We start from the raw sequence: 25,067 nt of genomic DNA, 5'->3' as shown, positions 1-25,067 counted from the left end.
CTGCTACATCTTTAGGTCAGGCTTTTCTCTCTCATGAGGCCTACTGATTCCACATCTCCATTCTTGAGCCCTACTACATTAGCACCAAAGTGACCTCTGACAGGATAAATTTCAAGCTCTTCAGCACAAGACCCTCCAAGACTTGGTCCCTGTCAACCACTCTCCTCTCTCTGCACACCCTTTCTTGCATCCCACACTCCAATATTAAAAAAAAACACTTAAATCCCCTGAAGTGACCTGCTATTTCACACCTCTAGCTAGGCTTTTTGCTCAAACTACATCCTCTGCCTGGAATTCCACCCCCACCATGAATTTGCCTGGCAAGTACCTTTTAAGACCAATTTGGTTACATATTTTATGTCACTTCCAGCAGTTTTCTGTCCATGCTCACCATCACCTATATAATACTGTCCACGAGCCTCATCTCCTACCATTATTGCCTCACACTTAAGACTCTTAAAATGCCCATCTTCTAGGTAACTCTCTCCCAAACTTCGTGTTTTTTTCAGCTGCTCATGCCTTAGTTATGATACTCCTCCTTCCCAAGAATACTTTTCCCCACCCTTCTTTCCTGGCTAACATAAATTCATTCTAGAATAAACATCTGTCATCTCTAAGAAGGCTTCGCCTGCATTTCCAGGCTAAAATAATTACACCACTTCTCTATCTCCATAGCCTCTCTGGTTATCGCTATCAATAGCTACCTTATTTTACTGAAATCATTTTGTGCGTCCACTTCCTTCAATTTGCTCCTTAACAGCAAAGGCCATCCTTTAGAGCTTTCTCTTCCTCAGGCTTAGCCTAAAATCTGGAATAGGTCCCTAACAAATGTTTCTTGAATACAAAAATGAGAGTAAATTTACTAGGCAACTTAATACACATCTCCTTTTCTCCAAAAGGACCTAAGCAGCTAACTATATACTGAGTAACACCTAAACTTTTATACACAGGTCAGCTGGCTCTCTCCTTAGCTCTTGTTTTGTTATTAACAACTGTTAACTAGGCAGCCTTATTTAGATGTCCCAAATGTATCTCAAAATCAATGTATAACTGAATCCATATTCTTCCTCAATTCTGTCTCTTAAATGTGGTCATTTTCTTGGTAAATGGATCCAAGAGCCCAAATCACGTTAGAAACCTCAATCATCCTAAATGCCTTCCTTTCCCTCATTTCTCACACCCAGTTATTAAGTCCTGCTAATTTGTTGAGATCGAAGCTCTCCATATAGGCCTCAAGTTCAAGCCCCTGTTTCTTCAAATCTGGGCTACACCAAGATCCATTAATATAATGGTCTTATGCCTACAGTTCTGAACCCCAGCAATTTATTTTTCATAATGTCAACAATGATCTTTCTGAACTGCAACATCATTTCACTCCTTTGCTTGGCACTCTACAGTCTATAAGAAAAAGTCTAAACTCCTTAGCATAGTATAAAAGGTCTTCTGGCCCCTGTGGTCTTGTCCAGACCTTCTCTCCTTATCGACTCTATCAAACTACACCCTACACTCACACCAAACTTCCTGCATTTCCCAAGGGACAGCCATACTAACTCATAACATGTATGACTTTCACAGTATAGTCATCTAGTGATCTTCCAAGCCTGAGATCTAAGGGAGATTACATTATAAAGCTATACCTGATCCATGCTCCCACACAACCACGACTCTTGGAAAGAACTGATCAATTCTTCCTTTGGGTTTCCAACAATTTCATGTATGTGTACAATAGTACCTATCACTTGTAAGATATATTATTATTGCAATCCATTTCCCCCAAGAACACTATAAGCTACTTGAAGACAGAGGCCATAAATGATCTCTAGGAGCCACAGAATCTAATAAAATTATAAGACACATTGAAAGTGTCCAGTAAATGTTTATTAATGTGGTTTAAAAAATCTTTATATTGGCTTTAACCCTGTGGTAAAATCAAGAGTTCAAAATAACAAAATTTAATATATAAAACATTAGGTTATCCCAAATAGCCATACAGAGGCAAAATCCACTAATTTGCTTTTGTAACAGAAAATAGCTAATAATTAGCATTACTCCCAAACACACAAAACAAACTATGGCCAACAAATTCAAATAAGTGCTTATACATTTTAAATAGTATACATTGTTCCTACACGCAGCAAAGTATAGCAACTTGTTTTTAATACTTTCCCATTTCATCATTCTGTACCTTTCTACCTATTCTTTCTTACTCACAACCTCATGGTATCCTTAGGTTATGTAAAGAAGCTCGTTTCAGGCCTGTCCCAGTTCTGTAACGTCCCATGTTCCAAAACTAATCCATTCTCTCTCTTTTTCCAGTCAAATCTCTCATTCTCTCAATGGGCAAAACTCAGGTCGATGATGAAGCCAAGAAAGAATTCTCCAGAAATCTAAGGACAGCACCAACAAATGAATAACTAATATGTTTAATATTCCCTAAGATTATCTGCATTTGAAAAGAGGTAATTTTAAATGCAAATAAATACTGAATTGGTATAATAAGAGAAAAGATTTTCAAGGAGAAATTTCCCAGTGGGTGAGGAAGGGAAGGAACACAGAGGTTCACCACATCAAGACTAAACCAAGTTGTAATCACAGTACAATAGAATGAGCACAAATTTTGGGTCACTGATTTCAGGCAAGGATTTATCAACATAGAAGAATACCAACATCTATAACTCACACTGTTATTTTGTGACTCAACTGAAATATACAGGAAAATACTTAATGACAGGTTCTGTGTATAGTTGATTCTTGAACAACAGGGATTTAATCTGCCCAAACCCACTTACACTGGTTTTATTTTCTTTTGTTGAGAAGTGACAACAAAAGCCACAAGGCATTTATTCCCAACTGCCCACCCCATTCTCCACACAAGTGAATGGAAGGCAACTGGCACACAGGTCATGCCTTTGGTCCTCTAAGTACCAAAAAGAGGCCTGCCTAGATGGTCAGCAGCTCCATCCCTGTGGCCCAGGACCAGGCAGGGCTGTGAGTTCAGTCAAACCTCTCATTCTCTCAATGGGCAAAACTCAGGTCGATGATGAAGCCAAGAAAGCATTCTCCAGAAATCTAAGGACAGCACCAACAATGAATAACAAATGAATAACCCAAGGCTGGTGGACAGGAGGCTATGCTGAAGCAGAGGAATACACCTAGAGGGCAAGGTGGAAGTTGTGCAGGGACCCCTTCTTCTCCCAGCACCCTAGCAAGGCTGTAGTATCAGAATACCTGGAACCCTTGGGGCCCCTCCCAGGCTGGCCAGCCTTGCCCCACCCCCAACCTTGCAGAGGGCACATTCAAGTGTGGCTTTATCCACCAAAGATCACAGGCTGATGATAGACCTCCAGGCAGATGGAGCTGCCACCACTGTAGTGAGCCTCCAGGCCAGTACTGCTGCCTGAGAGCAGCCTAGTGGCTGCCTCTGCTGAGTCAAGGACACCAGGTTCTGGTACACTGCCAACTCCAGGCGGCCAGACCCACCCCATGGCCCTTGGACCTCCTAGAGGCAGATTTTTTTCAATAAATGTAAGTATAGTACTTTAAACGTTTCTCTGATGAATTTCTCAACATTTTCTTTTTCTAACTGACTTTATTGTAAGAATCCAGTATATGGTACATTTTACACACAAAATAAGTATTAATCAACTGTTTATCAGTAAGGCTTCCAGCCAACAGTAAGCTATTAGTCAAGTATTAGTAAAGTCAGAAGTTACATGAGGATTTTTGACTGTTCAGGGGTCAATGCCCCCAATTCCCACCCTGTCCAAAGGTCAACTGTAATTGAAAAGAACTTGATATCTAACTCCAGAAAAGACGTAGACCCAAGAATCTGCAAGACTAATTCTAAACCAGTTAACACTAATGGACTTTCGGCAGACCTCAAGAAACCTCTATTCTTCAATTTTTCATACCTTTTCTAAATGTGTTGAGAAAGCCACAATAGATACATTCATGGAAAGAAGAGCTTTTAAAACCTGTATAATTTTCCTGGCTTAGGATTTATTTGAGGTGAAAACTAAGGCTTCCTTTGTATTTTGGAAGACATATAGCAACCAATGGTGTTTTGTCAGACAGACTTTTTAATTCTTACATGATATTTAGATAACTACAGGTATAAATTGTAAGTATTTCCTAGTCAAAAGTCTGACTGAAATCAGTTATTCTCCCTTCATTTGAGAGCATGATGGTATTACCTGAAAAACAAAAGTTCTTTCCTATTATCACAAGCTAATGAGTGATGAAGCCCGGAGTACAATTTTTAATTGATAATTAGGTGTCCTCTAAGCAATACCAAAAACACATTTAAATTGTCTCTGTGTTTGCTACAAGGAACACTTGGTAGTAAATAAATGTGACTATCATTCAATCGGCTAGCTTTGAGGACTTCCACCTTCTTTTCTTGGTTTTATTTTCTACTTCAATATGAAGGCCACTGCTTACCTTTGTGGCTTTTTTTTTTTTTTTTCTTTTTCCTCCTAACTCTACATTTAAACTCCACAGGCTTGGGGAGGAAAACAAGTATTTCTGTCTCATATAAAAGTTCCTTAGAAGCATATGGAGTCTTGGGGCGCCTGGGTGGCCCAGTCAGTTGAGGTAATGACTTTGGCTCAGGTCATGATCTCATGGTTTGTGAATTCGAGCCCTACGTCGGGCTCTGTGCAGACAGCTTAGAGCCTGGAACCTGCTTCTGATTCTGTGTCTCCCTCTCTCTCTGCCCCTCCCCCACTCATGCTCTCTGTCTCAGAAATAAATATTTAAAAAAAAAGAAGCATATGGAATCTTTAATGACATATTTGTCTAACAACCTTATAGACATTACATTGTAGTTCTGCAAAACAAGACAATGAAACATACCTCTCAATGTATTTGTCAAGATTTCCTTGTATTTGCAACACTTTTTCTATGTACTTAGGAATACATATTTGCTCAAAGGTAAATACTATTATATAACACTTATAGATCTTTTATATATTTCCACTCCATCTTTTCTTATCAATGAATGCATTTCCAGCATGTCACTATGCTTTGTAGTATTCCAATGCATGGACATACCATTTTCATTTAACCAACTTTTAGTAATTATAAAGAGTACAATGATGAATAAATTTGTACAGCTATCTTCACAACATGTCTGATTATTTTCTAACAATTGTTTTGATGTTATTTGAAATAAAGCAAATGATAAATATATTATTTGAAGTAAAGGGAATGAGAGAAAGGAGTGGACAGATGAAGGAGACAGGGAAAGGAGAGGAAGGAAAGGAACAAAACAGAAAGAGCAGCAGAATAAGACATAGATTTAAAAAAAAATACAAATAGTATATTTGAGTTTATTAGCAGAGTTGTTATTACTGTTCTATCATTTTCAGCAAATTCCTGTTACTTAAGTTTACATAGGGTAAAACCCTTCCTTGCAATCGTAAACTAAATCGTAACAATTCCTTCTTTGGAAGCTTATTTTCTCTGCCTCAATATTCATGGGATTCTTTTTATCCTGAATTTTATTTTTTTTTAAATGTTTACTTTTGAGAGAGAGAGAGAGAGAGAGAGAGCGAGCGCACAACAGCGCACGCAAGCGAGCAGCAGAGAGAGGAGAGAGGATCCCCAGCAGGCTCTTATACGGGGCTTGAACTCGCAAACTGAGGAGATCATGACCTGGGCTGAAATCAAGAGTCAGACACTTAACCACTTAACCAACTGAGCCACCCAGGTGCCCCTATTCTGAATTTTAAATCATATCTATAGATTTAGACTTGTAAGAATCTCAATGTAAAGAATTTTTTTCTTCCTGGAATATGGCAGTTTGCATGCACAGGTGTTTTCTAGTACAGACATTTCCATACGTCGCTGATTATTACTTTGTGTGCAATTTCAAATTAACTTTTTTCATTAAGGAAAAAAAAGAATTATCCCTATGTCAGACAGTTTTAGATACCTAGGATATCTCTCATCCTTTTAGCTTCTTCTCATTCCTCCCAGATCTAGTAACAGATTGCCATTAATCTGGTTTTCCATAATGTAGTGAACTTTCCTCCATTTCTACAATTTAGTGGTCATTTGGGAGGTCACATCAAGGGATATTAACCAGGTGTCTAGTTACTTTCTGATGATTTTTTAATTGTCTCAACTGCTTTCGAATATGTCTTTGTGAATCAAGAATGGATTCATATATCAGTGCTGATAAGATTCTCAGGTTTGAAAAGAAGGGAGAGAGATAAGGACGATCAGGGAGCAAATGAACATAAAAGGAGTGGTTCCAAAAAAAAAAAAAAAAAGGAACTAAATATTGTGGTAATTTTTTTAAGTGCAAAGTTCAGGATAAAAGTTTAAAAAATAAACATGGAAAACTGAAGAAAAGCAAACATTCTTGACATTTAATTTCCAAACACAAAGGTATTTTTATTTTTTTACATACTTCCTGGAAAGCCAAATTATTAATGGTGACTATCCTAGACAAAATGTTTGGAGACATTAATTTATTTAATCAACAAAAGCTTTACATTAAGAAATTTTAGTCAAGCAAACTAATGAGAGATTGTAATTATACAGAATAGCATTAGGCATGCATGAGTGACAGTCAAAGCTCCTTATTTGCTATTAGTCAAAGTTGATATAACTTAATAATGTTAAAGACAGAAAACTTCAATGAACATTTTAGAAAGCATTTTATCACACCTTATTCCATCAGGCATTCTCAATTTAGATTAGCATAGTGCCTAACACGGTATCTGATTAGTCCTTATTGCCACTTATTTGTTTGTATTTTTTACAAGTGGTATTCAATGAGACCAAATTGATAGAAACCATTTAGGAAAGCATTAAAAAAAAAAAAAAAATCAAGGGATACTCAGTTTAATATAAAATTTAAAACTGCTCAATATTCATAAGTATAATTTTAATTTAGTAGTAAAACTGAAAAAAACTGTTCTTTCCTAAAGACATTTTCATTCAAACCAAGAAAAACCAACCAAACAAAGAGAATTATAATTATGATAATTTGAATGCCTAACCTTTTTATAAGGAAATCAGATTTTGGCATGTTAATCACTTAATCAAGTGTGTTTTTTGAAATGTAAGGGAATATTACAAACTGAAAAATATTTGTTTTGACTATTTCAAAAGGAATATAACCCAATGAATATATAATCACATATAACATTTAAGATACCATACGTTGACATATTTGTTGACTTTTTAAGGAAAGTGTGTGCTACATATTAGCCAAAAAAAAAGTACCTTTCCTCCTAATTTTCCATTCACGAGTCTTCTCTAATAGTCATAGAAATGGGGGCTGGGGTGAAACAGAGAGAATAAAATAACTTTCATTTCATATAACAAACACTCAGACTGATCATTGCATTTGTAAAAACAAAATACATTCTGGTAAGTTTTTCTGTCCATGTATCCTGTAGCAAAATAACTGGAGATAGTATTCACTATTAAACTTCTGTCCTCTAATCATAATAAAATACCTATTTTGGACACTGGTATTTTAAAAGCTCAATTATTAAGTATTGATTGTTAATTTAATTATTAACTGGTATCAAAGATACATTTTATTTCTATTCATTAATAGAAGATGCATGTTGTTCCATTTTAATTTTTAAAGATATAAGCATACAGAAATTATGCATTAGCTTTGGCTTGTAAATGCACTAAACACATTCTCAATTACCATGTAAGAATTAAAACTTAAGGAACAAAGAGAATCCAAAAAACTAAACAAAATAACCAATTTCTTCCCAACTATAGCATTTTTTATCTTATACATAAAAATAAAAGATAGAAATGCTGACTATGCATTATGTTATTAAGATGCTGAGAGTAAGCATTAAAGAGCAAAAAATAAAATCTTAAAATTTGGGAAAAAACTCAAACACCATTATAAAAAAATAAATACGAGGCAATGAGGACTAATCGATCCTATCAGATACTATGTTAGGCACTATGTTACAAAAAATTGAGAATCATCAATGGTATCAGAAGTAATAAAATGCTTTTTAACTTAATTGTTTTTTTACCACCTGACTATCAATTCAAAGGGAGAAAATAAACTTATTACATAAATACTTCAGATTATAGCCTAATAAATTCAAGAAAATAAGTACCATAAAAGTCAAAATCTATAGAAAATAAAAGTATACATATCTGGATGGTAAAGGGGAGGTCTTTGTTTTCTATTTTTAGAACAGAAAAAAATTGCAAAGGAAAGATGAAAAGGAATAGTTACATAAAAATAGGTCAAAACCAATAAATCTAAAGAGAATGAATACTCTTGTCTTGTTTTCCTCAACAGTCAGCTATATACTTGCACCCACAACAGAGTATAAGAGCCATAAATGACCATACTCTAATTAAGCAAGCTCAATCTCAGAGTTTATTGTAGATAATTCTGCACATACAATACTCAATGAATTTTGCTGGGATAAATAAAAAATATGTATAAAAGTCTGTGAAGCAAAATTTAAATGTAAATGTCCCCAAACTCAAAAAACACTTTAAAACAGGATGCATTATTAAAATACTTCGTAGGAAGACAAAATACATATTCAGAAAATGCATATGGGGACACGTGGGTGGCTCAGTCACTTAAGCATCTGGCTCTTGGTTTTGGCTCAGGTCGTGATCTCACAGTTCCTGAGTTCAAGCCCCACATCAGGCTCTGCACTCACAGTGTAGAGCCTGCTTGGAATTTTCTCTCTTTGGCCCTCCCCTGCTCACTCTGTCTCTCTGAAAATAAATACACTTTAAAGAAAAAAAAGCCTATGAAATAATGAAGAGAGACTCTACAACTGAAAATTATGACAATTACACAATAATTATAATTATATTCTTATGAAAGCCACTGAGATACACAACCAGTTATTTTTAGGTGACAAAGGCTTATTTCCTATAAGATGACATTTTAATAAGATTTTGTTTTTACTTGAGTTCTTAAAATGATTTGAGGGGTGCCTGGGTGGCTCAGGCGGTTGAGCATCTGACTTCAGCTCAGGTCATGACCTCGCGGTCTGTGAGTTCAAGGGCTGCATCAAGCTCTGGGCTGACAGCTCAGAGCCTGGAGCCTGCTTCAGATTCTGTGTCTCCCTCTCTCTCTGCTCCTCCCCCACTCACGCTCTGTCTCTCTAAAATGAATAAACGTTAAAAACAATTAAAAAAAATGATTTGAAGATGCTATAAAATACTAAGATAAAAAGTAAGAATATTTTTAAAAGATGAGGAACTCACGTATAATAAAATATCACCAGAATCCTTGGGAGTGTCACAGGACAGTTAAATTTTCCAAATGGCTTAAATTATTAAAATCTTACTTTACAATGTTGTTTAAAATCTTAGATACACAGAAATACACATGATTCTGGCTGACTTCTTAAGCAGAACACAGGATAAAATGGTCTCTTGTATGATGGACAGTTGGACTCAGGGATGCCATTATTAACACATAGTAGAAAAATACTTTTGAGATTCACTGAAATGTTGAGAACAATATTTTTCTGTACTGCTGTTAGTTGTTTGTTATGTATTTTGCCCTTTCTCTTTTCTTAAAGGTGACTGTTTCCAAGGAGGCTATTCTTTCCCTTTTTGTAATTTGTTAACTGTAAACAAAGTTTTGTGGGTAAGGGTGCAGGTTAGGTAGGCCACAATAGGCCAAAAAGAAGCACTCATCTATAAATTCTACCAAACACAAGCTCTATAAAACCTCAGTTTCTTCATCTGTAAAATGCAGATAATAACAGCACCTAAGCACATATGGTTGTTTGGAGGACAAATTGAGATAAAGCCAATAAAGTCATAGGCACACAACTTGGCATACAGTAAACAATTACTGCTGCCTTAGAAATTAAGTAGCTCAATTTTTGAATACATGTGTGTGTGTGTGTGTGTGTGTGTGCGCGCGCGCGCGTGTGTGCGCCTCTTGTGTGTGTTCACAATAAAGTCTGGAGGGGCACCTGGGTGGCTCAGTCAGTTAAAAATCCAACTTTTAGCTCAGGTCCGGATCTCGCGGTCGGTGAGTCGAAGCCCAACACAGGGCTCTGTGCTGACAGCTCATGAGCCTAGAACCTGCTTCAGAATCTGTGTCTCCCTCTCTCTCTGCCCTTCCCCCACTTGCTTTTTGTCACTCTCTCTCTCTCTCAAAAATAAACATTTAAAAAAATTTAGAATAAAGTCTGGAAAGAACACCTCAAAAAGTTAATAGTGTCTCAAAGAAATAACACTTCGTATCAACTAAGATGGCTAAAATAAAAAAGTAATAATTTTGGCTGGCAAGGATATAAGAAACCCTCCTACATTGCTGATGGGGATGTAAAAGGGTGCAGCCACTTTGGAAAACAACTTAGTTTCTTAAAAATTTAAACACGGATTTATCATATGACCCAGCAATTCCACCTTGGTAGTAACTATACAAAATAAAAATTTACGTCCACATAAAGACTTACACATAAATATTCCATTAGCATTATTCATTCAACCCAAATGTCCATCAACTGGTGAATAACCAAATGTGGTACATCCACACTCTGGAATACTCTTCAGTAATAAAAAGAAATGAAATACTGATACTTGCTACAACATGAATGAACCTCAAAAACATTATGCTGACTGAAAGAAACCAAACACAAAAGACCATATATGTATGATTATACTTATGAGAAATACACAGAAAAGGCAAATCTGGACACAGAAAGTAGATGAGTAGATACCTAGACCTGGGGGTGGCACCAAGGATTAACTGTAAATAGGCACTAGGGATCTTACTGGGGTAACAGAAATGTCCTCAAACTGGATTATGGTTATGCCTGTACAACTCAATGAACTTAAGTAAAAATCATTACATTTAAAATGGGCAAATTTGGGGGTAAGTGGCTACTAGCTTAGTAGGAAGAGCATTCAACTCTTGCTCTCAGGGTCCTGAGTTCAGGCCCCACATTGGGTATAGATATTAAATAAATTAACTTAAAAAAAAAAGGTAGATTTTGTTGTATGTAAATTATACCTCAACAAAGTTGTTTTTTATAAAGTTAGCAATGGTTATCTTTACCTAATAGTGTCATGGGTGATTTTTCCCCCGGTTTTACTTTTGAAAATAAGGTTTTGTTTATTTAAAACAAAAAGAGTAAACTGCCAAATTTATTGGACTTATGTACAATTTAAGTGACTGAGGGGCGCCTGCCTGGGTGGCTCAGTCAGTTAAGCCTCTGACTTCGGCTCAAGTCATGATATTGCACTCTGTGAGTTCGAGCCCCACGTCGGCTCTGTGCTGACAGCTCAGAGCCTGGAGCCTGCTTCGCATTCTGTGTCTCCTTCTCTCTCTGCCCCTCCGCCTCTCATGCTCGCTCGCTCACTCTCTCTCTCTCTCTCTCTCTCTCCCTCAAAAATAAACATTAAAAAAAAAAGTGACTGAGTAAAGACAAGGGGACTCTCCTCTGAATAAAGTAATTTGCTGTCGTATCTATTTTGCTTATTTTTTTATTGACTATGTCATTTCTTAGCAAGGTTCTAGAGAAGTAAAGAATTATTAAACAGCTGATTAAGTGATTCAAAATTGAGAGAAAAATATTAACTGCCCCACGTGGATTTTTCTAAACGTACTGCCCGAGGTAATTTTGTGATATGAAATACTTTAAAGATTGTTTTTCACAATCTTTCCTGGATGAGAAGATAACATAGGTTACATAGACCAATGTGGTCACACCAAGTCTAAATCTAAGCAAAACAAAAATACTAAAAGAACACAAACCCTTTAAATACTTGGGCCCAGGACCCTTTTTTAAAGAACTTTTTCAAGAGACTCACACACTCTAAAGCTTCAGAATAATTACTTTCTAGTAATTATAAAATTTAGGTAACTTAAGAAATTTCTGTAACTTCTGAAACAAATCAGCCAAAGACTGCATTTCACTGTATAAATGGAAGCTCAAATCAAACTGGGTCTGAAAAGTTAGGATAAAGGCAACTTATACTAGTTTCCCATGGCTAACGTTAACAAATTACCACAAACTCGGTTGTTTAAAAACAACAGAAATTTGCTCATAGTTCTGGAGCCCAGATGTCTGAGACATACTACCTCTGAAGGCTCCAGGGAAGACTCCTTGCCTCTTCCTAGCTTCTGGTGACACAGGTATCCCTTGGCTTATTTATGGCAGCGCAGCTCCAATTTCTACCTCCATTTTCACATGACCTTCTTCCTTCAGGTGTCTCCCTGTCCCTTCCTCTACTTATAAGGACATCAGTCACTGGATTTAGGAGCCACCCTAAATCCAAAATGATTTTACCTGGAGATCTTGAACTAATTACATCTACAAAGATCTTACCCCAAAAAGGGACTAGACAAGTTTTGGTGTTTTTTGTTTTTTGTTTTTTTTTTTAAACGTTTATTTCTGAGATAGAGACAGAGCATGAGTGGGGGAGGGGCAAAGGGAGGGGGAGACACAGAATCGGAAGCAGGCTCCAGGCTCTGAGCTGTCAGCAGAGAGCCCGATGAGGGGCTCAAACTCACAAACCACAAGATCATGACCTGAGCCGAAGTCGGTCGCTCAACTGACTGAGCCACCCAGGCGCCCTGACCAGTTGTTTTTAAATACGTGAAAGTTCGTTCTTTAGGACAAACCTCACCGAAAAAACTTAAATTTGAAATTGTTTTGTGCATTCTCAGTTGAAAATATCCTATCATTTTAATTTGCCCTTTCTCATAGAAAGTTTCCTATTATATCATCAGGACATTCTATCATTAAAAAATTATAAAATACATACAAAGAGTTAGATGAAAACGTTTTACTGTAACAACTTATTTCCCAAAGGCTATTTCTCTCCTGGTGTTCCCCATCACGGTGAATGCCCTCTCCAACAATCCTACAGTTCTGGCTTCAAGACTGTTGTGATACAACCAACCCATCAGCAAGTCCTGTGGACTCCTTTAAAATATATTCCAAATGCAGCCAATTCTCACTTGCCTTACCAGCCTAGTCAAAAATCACTACCATGTCGGGCCAAAGTGAGCCTTTAAAATGTAAATCTGCTATATCACTCTCCTAATGAAATTCTCCAGTGGCTTCCATCACAAATAGAATAAAATCCAATCCAATCCCCTTCTCCCCCTCCCCCAGCCAAACTTCCTTTCATCCTGGAACATCCCAAGCATACACCTGTCTTACTGCTACCTCTATTTCTATTTCATGCAGTTATTTGAAAGGCTGAATCTCTGTCACTTCTCTGCTGAAATGTCACCTCATAGAAAGGCCATTCCTGACAACACTATCTAAAACTGCACTCCTGGGTCATGTCTCCCTTTACCCTTCTGAACTACTGTTTCAGAAAATAACAATTTGATGATCTACATTAGTTTGTTCTTTACTGTTAACCTCAATGCACTAGAAAGTAAGTTCCATGAAAGCAGTGGAATATTTGGCACATGCTAGCACAACTAATAACCAAATGAAGAACATACCTAACTTTGAATGGCAGCAATAACTTTTTCATGTATTTCCCTTTTCCAATATCCCCACCTCCATTTTGTGAGGAATATTACGACAAATATTTCCCCAAATTATTTCACAATATGTGAATACAATATTTCAAATGTATTCACAATACATTTTTATTCTGCTTTGAAAAAAACAATTACCAACAGAAGTTTCTCTACAAGTTAAATATTATCAGGAATGGCAACCAGTTGCTTGCCATTAGATGGGATGGGAAACAGGGCTAGTTCCCATTTCACAGTCCTTTGATCTGATAACAAACACTCTGCCCAACTGCTCCTTTCCTCTTCCTAAACTATCAGTAGAACTGCTTTCCAAAAACACAGACTCTTCTGGAGAACAGACTCATCAATACTTAGGGCTATTGTATCTCCCCTATTGTATCTCTACCTTATCAGTCATTAAGGCCTTTCTTTCCCTTGAATAGTGTTCCAAAGTAAATTCCAAGGAACAATGTTTCACAGAGGTGTTAAAAGACACTGAAAAGGGTCAAATAAACTTAGGAAAAACTTCAATAAGCAAAATAGAGCAGATATTGTTCCTAGAGGACTTTTCAGAATCTTAACTATGTTAATGTAGATTGTAAATCTCCACAATGGAAAGAGTATACGCACTGAAACCCAAACTTACTTTTTTCAACTCAAACTTAACAGAATCTTGCATCAATCATTTCATTCATTACTTTTTTCCCCAGCTATCTCAAAAATCTTGGTAGCCTGACTTACCAAAGACACTTTTTACTCTAGATGACAAGAAAGGTTTAAAAGGAGACTTGCTAATGGATTTAAATTATAATTAAAATGTTCACTGCAGGATGTTATTTGGGGTAAGTCACTATACTTTTTCATAAATGGTGAAAAAATTGAAATTACCAAAAGCATAAAATTGGGGTCGATGGCACTCAAGTAATCTCCCCTCCCCCCATATATCCCTTTTTAATAACACCACTAACCAAAATAAGGCTGGGACTGGAGGTACAGAAAGAAGCAAAATTTTTTGCCTAAATATTTTACTTACATTTCTGGGGGTAACTATAATGGTAGGTAACAGATTCTTAAATAAAAAAACTAAATCAGTAGGATCACTTTAGAATATGCTAAACAACACAAATTCACACCCTGATGCAAAAATCACTTCCCTCACAAGTCCTCTTTTTTCTCCATCATTCTCCCATATCTCAAGGGATCCCACCCTTATGACTGTCCCTGAATGCCTCCCCTTGCCTCTAAAACCTTCTTCTGGTCACCCTTTTCACTCCTATTCTGTATCAGTGCCAACTTCCAACCTTGAACTAGTTCATCCTAACATTTGCAGCATATCTTCATAGATATCTGATATTAGAAGCAGAAGTTGAATTAGTCATAGACCTAACATCAAAGAAACTCCTGAAACTTAGAGGCCTAATTGGAATATGGCACAAAGGCAACCTCCCCTCCCGGAAAGACAAACAATGCTACCTTCAAGTCTGATCCTCTAACAATCCTAAATTCTTTGAAACTAAAAATAGCTCAGCTGTTGTCTCATCTGCCAGCAGATGGCCAGACTATTTTTAATTCAGGATTCTAGAGAGCAGGAATGGATCAAGCTAAGCTAGGGCAGCCTAGAAGCCCTCTGCAGAGTTTGGTCTTAGCTGCAGAGAGCTGTAGTGGGGCAGGTACCAAGAGAGGGCAACCTGGAGCTGTTCTTGGGCTTGTGGGCTTCACAGTGATTTTAACAATGTAGATGTGAAGGGTTTTTTTTGTTGGTTTTTTTTCTGGGTTTTTGTTTTTTTTTGCCATTCTTCAAAATAAAGTCTGAAATGTAAGATAATTTGTTAAAAAATTTAAATAATCTGCATACCCTTTAAAGTTTTCATTATTTTTCTTGTGAAAAAAATAAAAATTTTCTGTATATAGTATCTTTGCAAATGGATTTTGTTTTAATAAAAATCTCCCCTAATCTAGATAAGGTGTCCTAAAACGTTTAACGAAAAAATATAGTTTTCTTAAGAACTGTGATGAAATATAATTTCATCAGTATTAGTTACAGAATTCCTATTCATAACTGGTCACTATATTAAAAGGTAACCAAATTTGGAATACCAGTGCTCTGAAATCTCCTCACATGCCAATAAAATGATTTTAAAACACAAAAGGATTAAAAGTCTGACATACCATACATTTTCCTGTTTATTGCCCATCTCCCTTCAACTCCTCAGTAAGTGCTCAGTAACTATTTGGGGGTAGAGAAGAGAAAGGATGCAGGCAGGTGTATTCAGAAGAGTTATATACACAGTATATTTAGAAGGATTATAACACTCACATCTATACTTCCATCATCCAACTCCTACCTGTTCACAACCTAATCTACATCAGAGATGACCAAACCAGTCCATTCCAGTTTACATTCCCATCCTGCTTGATGGCCACATAGATTAAGAGACCAAAGTGGGCCTGGATTCTCAACAATGAAGACCAAGGGGAGACTTATAATAGTTTCCAGGGACAATACATATTTGAAGATACCATCTTACTACAAGACATTATACTTTCTGTAACAATGAAATGGGTTATCCCTATCTGTTTATGTTTGGCAATAATGTAAATGTATGACTGGAAGGAAACTAAATTCATCAGGGATTAACTACTTTGAGATTGTTCAATTAAATTTTGTAGGAGACTAAATGTAACTCCTAGAAAATGTGAGAAAAAGCCTTATACATCTTAAGAAAGTACTGTGTTGCCTAGCCCCTGCCTGGGTAGTCACATTCCTCATAATAAAGCTTCTGCTAACTATATATTCCAGCAAAATCTGCAATAGACAATTCCTAGTATAGCTGGCACACTCACTACCAAGTAGCTCCTATACCTAGATACGGTAAGGACCAAGCTATAAGCCCTCTAAAGGTGCCAATCAAGAGGGACAAGAAGGGGCGCCTGGGTGGCTCAGTTGGTTGGGCGACCGATTTCAGCTCAGGTCATATCTAGCAGTCTCTGAGTTCGAGCCCCGCATCGGGCTCTGTGCTGACAGCTCAGAGCCTGGAGCCTGCTTCGGATTCTGTGTCTCCCCCTCTCTCTGCCTCTCCCCTGCTCACGCTCTGTGTCTGTCTCTCAATAATAAATAAACGTTAAAAAAAAAATTAAAAAAAAAAAGAGGGACAAGAATATTCAATGCACAAGTTAACAAAACTGTGTGTTCACGTTCATGGCATATTAGAGGGGATGTAACCTTACAATCATTAAGTTCCATATCCCAATTTTACAAGGAAGGAAACTAAGGCCCAAAGACTCGACTATACTGCAATGTAACAGATTTAACCCAGGATCCCAGACTCTCCTTCCACTGAACTCTCCATTAAAACACACTCACTTAGGGGTGCCTGGGTGGCTCAGTTGATTAAGTGTCTGACTACTGGTTTTGGCTCAGGTCATGATTTCACAATGCATAAGTTAGAGCCCCACGTCAGGCTCTGCACTGGCAGTGAGGGGCCTGCTTGGGATTCTCTCTCTCTCTGACCCTCCCATGCTCTCTCTCAAAATAAATCAATCAACTTGAAAAAAAACAAAAAACAACCCACTCACTTATATTGGCATTTTGGAGAAGAAAAAATATGTATATAAAACACACTCCATTTCTTCAGTCTAATACTTATAATTTAGTATATTAAAAATATATTTAACATGGAAAATCTGGCCTCAAACTAAACGTTTAGTTTGAATCTCTAGAGTTCTTTAACCTGCACATTATTTATAAACATGTAATTCCTTTAAAAACTCTAAAAATCATTTCTTCCCTCATCCCACCCCAATTTAATAATTACTCCTTTCAGGACCTAGATGTAAATTCAATTTTTTACATTATACAATGTCTTGTCATATACCTAGAACAGTCTTTCGTTAGCTACGAGAATAATAAAAGACGAACTTCTAATCCACGAAGGGCCAGAAAACTAAACTTAAACCCACTATACCACAGATTTAAAGAATTTTTAACGAAAATTTCTATGGTAATGTTTTTCACATCACCACCTTAAAGTATCTAGAAAAGAAGTTAAAACAATACAGATTATGTAGCAAGTTAGAAAGTAGTATATTTTAATAATTAAAAGGTCTTTGCTGTCTTCACGCTTTACTTTAGTACACATTTAAGTTACCCTGGATTTCTTTCCCTTCAAGAACACTTTTTTTTCCAAAGCCCATTTAACAAGTTTCATTTTCTTGTCAATTCGATATAGTCTATTTCCACTGCTATAAAATAAAAGCCTAAGTGTTAGGAATTCATCTTTGTGTTAAATGTCCTGGTCTCTCCTTAAACGATTTCATCTTTGACGGATGCCATAGATCAGTGTTCTCCCTTTAACAATTCCTCATCTTGCCTGTCCTCGCTATAGGTATTGTTTGGAATTACTCTGCTATGGGCTTCAGTACACTAGATCTCCTCCGTCTCAACTACAGATCAGAATGCAAGCTTGAGAGCAGCTGCCACTGTCCAGACATGTGGCTGGTGGGTGTCATTGTCTTTTTCATTTTCCCCATTTCAAAACCTCCCTTTCTTGTCAAAAAGCCAGCATATTTAAAGGTCCTTCACTTCCTCGCCTTTATATCGCCACCCCCACCCCTTAACCTCTGGTCTTGTTCTTCCAGGTCAGTCCAGTCACACACAACATCACTCTGTTTTTCTTGTGGCGGAGGCGGAGAGATGTCAGAATGGGCTACACCTCTTACAAACCCCTGCTCAAGACTGTCAACAAGGGAACAACTTCGGCCTATCTTCCCAAAGTATCACACCAAACGACAAAGTTATCGAAATTACGATACGGAACCCTTCCCACGCCCAATCTTGACAAATCAGCTCCACCTCGATTTTCAAGCTAATAAACAACAGCTCATCTTCTGCTCATCACAAAGGGTGATATCCTGTCCGCACCGCACGGTCCATCAGCAAAATCTTCCCATACTCTCAAGTCGATTCCAAGCCCTGCCCTGTTCCCCGACCCTAGCTTACTGCCCTTCCTCCTCCACCCTGCCTCTGCCCCACATCCAGCCGAGTTAGTGTCAACTCCAGCCAGGGAGCAAAGAGCTTCGCGAGGGCTCCCTGAGGTCAGCGGCGCCGGCTTAGGGCAGCCCCAGACGACCCCACCTCCGGCGGCGGCTGCCGCGCGGGCCGCCCCTACCCCCGCCCCGGGCCTCCTCCCCGCTCACCTAACGCCACCTCGCACGCTTTGCGCAGCTGGGAGTGATGCGCCTTCTTCACTTCCTTGTCGGCCAAAATCTTTTCCAGGGCCCGGGTCAGGAACATGTTCTTCGTCTTCTTCCCCTCATACATGGACGCAGAGAAGGAGGCGGCGGCTCTTCCGACCCGCGGCTCCCAGCGGCTGGAGGGGAAGAGGAGGAGGAGGAGGAGGAGGAGGGGGAAGAAGAGGAGAGAAAGGAGAGGGGGTGGAAGTGGAGGAGAGGAGGCGTGGAGGGCAGCGGCAGGATCAGGAAGGGGCGGGCAGGTGGGAGCAGTCGCGGTGCAGGCGAGGGGCACGGAGGTCTTCACCGCCTCTAGAGAGGCCACCCCTAGAGGGCCGCGCCCGTCGGACCTCCGCTCTCCTGCCTGGGGTCGCTTCCCGGCCACCCCCCTCACTCGCCCCTCCGGCCCAGGGGCGGCGAGGGAGCCCAGTCCGGGCGGCCGTCTGCCGGGAGCCGAGGGACAAGGCGGCGGCAGCTCAGAAGCCCGAAGAGAGCACGGCTGCCCTAGCTACCGTGGGGATTAGCACCCGCCGCGGCCGCGGACTGGCCTCCATCACCGCCGACCTGCCCCGGCCGCCATGTTGGGAGGAAACGACGCGTCACGCAGCGGCCGAACGGCTGCAGAGGAGGAAGCGGCGGCGGCGGCGGCGGCGGCGCTGCCTGCCCAGAGCTGCCGCGGCGCGGGGAGGCTGGGGGCGGAGGGCGGCGCGGGAGGAGAGGCCCGAGCCGCAGCGCTACGGTGGCCCGGCGGGGCCTCGCCGCCTCCCTCGTTCGCCTGCAGGGCGGCGTGGGGCGTGGCGGGCGTCCTGCGGCGCTTGGCAATTCGGGGCCGCTCTGCTGCGGGGCCGAGGACCCGCGGAACCCTTGCTCCCACCCGGTGAAAAGGACTCCAGGCTACGCTGCTTCCACTTCTCCGACTTCCTGAAGATCCTGTTAGTGAAAGCGCAGTCCCTTCAGTTCCAGGGATCGCGGAAACACCCGCATCGCCCATTCTCAGCCGCACAGTGTTTCCACCTGCCGCGCTCGACTCTAAATTTCCTTACCAATGCGTGAAACGGCTATCCAGGACCGTGCTCTCCGACTACCTCAAGGAGGAGTTTCTCTTAGGAAGAGTAAACTAAAACAATTTGACATGGATTCAGGCATGTTGCACTTTTTTTTTTTTTTAATCTTTGTAGGATTAGTCAGTAAACTCTAGATTTCAGATCCCTTCTGAATTAAGTCTAAAGATAGGTGAACAGGTAAATGTTTCTGATTGATGAGGTCCCTTAGAGCTCTGTGTTTCTGTGCTTGTAATACTACGATGCGGTCCAGGACACGAAAACTAGTTTAAGAATAGAAAAGCTTTAAATACAGATTGCCACAAACATGTGACCATGTTTCTGCTTTGGTACCAAAGAATAATTAAAATTTCTACAGTGTTTAATTCAGAGCATACGATGAAGAATACCATAAAATATATGCAGGGAATTTATATAGTGATTTAGGTGCATGTCTACAAGTTCAAATCTCCTGGGTCCCAAATTATTAAGAGGATCTCTCACTTCTGATCTGTTCTATTGCTCTGACTAGGGACTTGTCCTAATGCAACCAACCAAACCCATGAAACAGAGGGGCTGTGATGGGGTAAGATTTGGGACAGGCTAAAAACCATGGGAAGTGAAAGTAGAAACCTTGAAGGTGACCCTGAATTAAAGTGGACAAGTAGATTAATTTTTAAAACTGAGAAACATACACAAGTTCATTAATTTCATTTTAAAGACAATTTCTACATTCCTAAGGGATTGGAGATTTAGTATACTAGGCAGACATAATACTGATTTCTATGTACACACAAAGATTATAAAAATTTTTTAGAACAAGCCCCATTTCTAGTTTATCTTTGTTTCTTCATGCCAATGTTTGTGCCAGGTACTTTGGAAAGTGCTAATCACCAAATCTATTTACTCTTCTTCCTCAGTGCAGAGATCCATTGTGTTCCCCAGCCTCCCTTGCAATTAGGTGTAGCCATCCAGATTTACCTAATTAAAAAAAATAATTCCACAATCAATCTTCCATGCTTGTTTCCCCTTCTCTGGCCACATGCTGAAGATGGCAGAGCCACAAATTAGAAGGATCCTGGGTCCCTGAATTAGCATTTGGAGGAGAGGCATCCATCCATCAGGAATATTTGTTTTGGACTTTATATGAACAAAGTAAGTTCTTTAGTTATGTTTAGCAGCTAGCTCTCTCCTAAACATTTGGCGTTCATATAAACAGATCTCTGAGCTTCAAGTGCCCAGAGTCTACTGCATACCACATATCACAATCTGTAATCATCTTGTCTGCTTGTTTATTGACTGGTTTTGTTTTCCTCAAAAGAGCAAGGACTTCATCTGTCTATTGGCTTCTCTATGCCTAGCATCTAGTATAGTTAATGGCATAGAGAAGGCCTTTAGAATGAGCTTGAATAGAAACTTAGGTGAATGAAAGATACTGGACTAAGTCAGGTATGATCCTCACCCCTGTGGACCTTAGCGTATGTAGTAGGGAAAAGAATATTAAGTAAATCACTAGTGAATATATAATTATAAAATGTGTTAAGTACGATTAAAGAATAGAGTGCAATAAGGGGCTCTTTAGATTTTGGATTCAGGGATGGCTTTCATAAAGAAGTAACATTTAAATTGAGACCTGAAAGAAGAGTAAAATTTAGCCAACCTAAGTCAGGCAGTCTTTTGGAGTAAGTGGGAAGCTTGGCAAGTTTCAGGAACCAAAACAAGGTCATGTGGCTGTAAGTTATCAAGGCGAAATGGTGCCAGTGAAGATAAAGAGGAAACTAGGTATCAGACCATACAGAACCTTGTAAGCCGTGTTAAGGGTTCAGGATTTTATTCTGATAGCAGTAGAAACCTATTGAAAGATTAGGGAGTCAAGTGATCAGATTGGGACTTAAAAGTAGTCCCTCTGTTGTGTGGAGAGTGGGTTGAAAGGGGACGAGAGTGGATGTGTGCAGAACAGTGAAAAGGTGATTACAACAGAGCAGCATGGCGTGGGCTGGGGTCCAGGACCATTAGGCAGTTTTAGAGATCATCACCTGTGGAAAGATGGCAAATAAGGCTGAAGTCGAGCCCCAGCATCTGCCCAGGGGAAGGGACTCCTTTTTCTAACTTGCATGAACATTACATCAGCGGTGTCTGAGTGATGGCCATGGAGATGGAAATGGAGCAAGGTGGACAGATTTGAGATACACTTTGGTGGCATAGTGGACAGGACTTAGTAATGAGTTGGGAGCGAAGATAAGGAAGAGGTCACCAATGAATGTCATGTTTCTTACCGGAGCGAGAGAATGAGTAGAAATGCTGTCTGTGGAGATGTCCTAGACTAGAATAGGAGCAGATTTGATGGCGAGGGTACAGTTTTCAGTTTTAGAAGAATCAACTGCTCTGAGATATGACCTAACCTTCTCAGAATAGCCTCCATCCTTTCTCCCGGAGGACAATTCCTCCTCCTCGTTTCCTAAGTCTAGCTAGGACTTCACCCCGAAGGTGGTAGTGATGGAAGCAGGGGGTGTCCAGCCTTGGAAGGTAGGCATTCTCATCCAACTTGAAATCAACGTAATAACTCTGACCTGCCTGGAGCAAAAAATAAGTTAAGACTCTAAAACAAAGATAACGTTGGAAGAAAAAGGTTAAGATAATATTTTTAGTCTGTTATTCACAAGTATGGGAAAGATGGGGAAGGGGAAGGAGTTAGGGGGTACTAGGCTCAGGCAATTTTTACATGAAATGTTGAGTGTGTTTCCCTGTACATATGTTTCCCCCCCCCTTTTTTTTAATTGTTATTGCTGCTTGGTGCTTACCCAACCTACTTAAATTCAATCTGAGTATTCACTTGCATTTGACTCATTGCTGTTTTTAAAACATTCAAATTCTTCTGAAATGCCCATCATCCTCTAAATTTTAAAATCTGTTTTTCTTGAGATGCCTGGGTGGCTCAGTAGCTTATGCATCCAACTCTTGATTTCAGTTCAGGCCATGATCTCATGGTTTGTGGGATCCAGCCCTGTGTTGGGCTCTGCACTGACAGCACAGAGCCTGCCTGGGATTCTCTCACTCCCTCTCTCTGCCCCACCCCCACCCCCGCCCGTGCTCTCTCTCAAAATAAATAAGTATTTTAAAAATAATAAAATAAAATAGGTTTTTCTTATATATGATTGCTTTTCCTTAGTCCATTTTTACCCCTCAGTCTATAATCTCACCTTCCTATCACTTCATTGCCCCTCATCACTTTCCCTTTCATTTATAACTTTGTTATAGATTAGCTGCCTTTTTTCTTTGGATAATATTCCCACCTTGATTCCAAAGAGTCAAATAATATCAAACAATAAAAGACTTTGACCTGGGTTTTAGCACCTTGGTTGGTGAGCTTTATCATCATCCTTTTAAATACAGATAGAAGTTCAGAGTAACATGAAAATTAAATAAAATCAGAATAAAATTTTAATTAAGGCTGAGCATACCTGATTGATGTTAAAAGCCAATATTCGTTAACATCAAATATAACATCATGTTCACTTGACTAAAAAAGTAGTCTTTCACATGATCTCTAAATTCTATTAGCTTTCAAAACATTCCATCATCTGACCCTTCCCTGACTCTCCAACTAATTTCTCTATAGTAATGGTAATAATAATTAACATTTATATAGAGCTTATTATGAGCCAGGCACAGTAACCCAAATGAAGTTTCCATTATTATCCCTGATTTATAGATGAAGAAACAGACAGAATTTCAGTAATTTGCCCAGCCATACAATTAATAAGTAGTGGCGCCAGGATTACAGGTTCAAAAGTTTGGCTCCAGAGCCCATAGACTCTACTGCTTCTCTAAACAATCTGTTCTTGTAACCTTCTCTGCCTACTCTCTCCTCCCCTGAAATACATGCATAAACACTCAAGTTCCAACCCTTCCTGCAGTCCATCCTTCTTCCTTTCATCCCCACACCACAAACACACACCGAGCTCTTCTGCATCTGCATGCCTTTGTTCAGCTTTCAGCAATCCAGAGTACCCACTACCGCCTTTCTTTTGTTTGCTCTCCTCAGAGGCTTCCCAACCTTCAAAACCTCATTAAAATCCATCACCTTCTAAGTCTTCTACTTCTATCTCCAACAGCGACAATCCCTTCCTCGTCTCCTGTTATAGCATCATCTACCTTATACTTCATACCTATTCGATTTCCATGGTAGTGTTTAAGGAGGCTGCAAATTTTTGAAGACCAAGGATATAAGGCAAGATAAAGCAGGCAACTTAGTAAAAAATGGGAAACACTGATTAAACAGAACCATATCAGTTTTGCTGAAACCGTAACAATGACTAAAAGGCCATATCCAAAGCAAGTCAAATCTGCTTTCTTGCTTTTCACGTGAAGAGGCTTCTAAACTAATTTGATATTCCTCTTTTATCAGTCCGCTAGTTTCAATCTTGTTAAATAAGGAAATAAGTGAATAGTGTCTTCAAATGCAGAAGTCCTGCTCATTGTTCTGCAGGAAAAGTATCAATACACTGGACAGGACAGACAGAGGGAGAACATGGTAGATTAAAGAATTTGATTTAGAAAGAAAAGATAAGAGGAGCAAGCAAATTTTTATTAAATAAGAGACTACATTATGGTATTTGGTAATCACAGTGAAGTTTCAAGAAAATTAGAAAGTTGCAGAAAAAAAATTCCAAACCGATAGCAGGAAGTTGAAAGTAAGAGATTTTTTCACGAATTTTAAATCATCAAGGACTAATGTTTTACAGAGTAATAAACTGAAAGCATAAGCACTTAAATTTTCTTAAAATATTCAAGCTACATAATTCTCTAGAAGGGTGGAAAGTGCTTACTTATAATCCATGGTACTATTCTCTTTCCTCTATATGTAATTATAATTTTTCCAGGAAAGTCACATTAATGAGCTACTACATATTAGGTGTTTACTTCGTATGAATCCCTTAATAAGCGTTAACTCATTTAATCCTTACAACAACTCAGCCATGTGTATGGTATTATTGCTCTTTCACAAATGAGGGGGAAAAAAAGGGTTAGAGAAGTTAGTTGCCCAAGGTTACAGAACCAACTATGTTATGCCAAAGTTCATGCATGCTCTTAACCATTGTCCTATCCTATGTCTTTCTTCTTAGTCACATATTTGTATATACCCATTTGAAAATGCTTTTTCACCATTACTGTGCCATAATTATTTTAAGACAGGACTACATCTTTTCTTTGCTTTGAAACTACTCACCATTTAGTACACTGAACTGTTAAACATTAATGACTAAGTGGGCATTAATTTCCTGGATGTCAGGTTTTTCTTTCATTAGAAATGGGAATTTTTATTTTTTTAT

General features: G+C 39.0%; 1 protein-coding gene across 2 annotated transcripts in view; it reads right to left on the bottom strand.

The window, feature by feature from the left end:
- Positions 1-19,263, bottom strand: part of ARFGEF1 (ADP ribosylation factor guanine nucleotide exchange factor 1) — a 149,298-nt gene extending 130,035 nt beyond the window's left edge. The window contains exon 1 of one of the 2 annotated variants that reach the window (XM_049633640.1): positions 18,662-19,263. In XM_049633640.1, the coding sequence (XP_049489597.1) occupies positions 18,662-18,785 (124 nt within the window). In that variant the 5' untranslated portion in view covers positions 18,786-19,263. The remainder of the gene's footprint in view (positions 1-18,661) is intronic. The other variant, XM_049633639.1, reaches the window with a different exon arrangement.
- Between the last annotated feature and the right edge of the window lie 5,804 nt (positions 19,264-25,067).

This window comes from Panthera uncia, chromosome F2 (genome assembly GCF_023721935.1).
Source record: "Panthera uncia isolate 11264 chromosome F2, Puncia_PCG_1.0, whole genome shotgun sequence".
Lineage (NCBI taxonomy): Eukaryota > Metazoa > Chordata > Mammalia > Carnivora > Felidae > Panthera > Panthera uncia.
The sequence above is the reverse complement of the archived record's forward strand: the minus strand, read 5'-3'. Positions and strand labels throughout refer to the sequence as shown.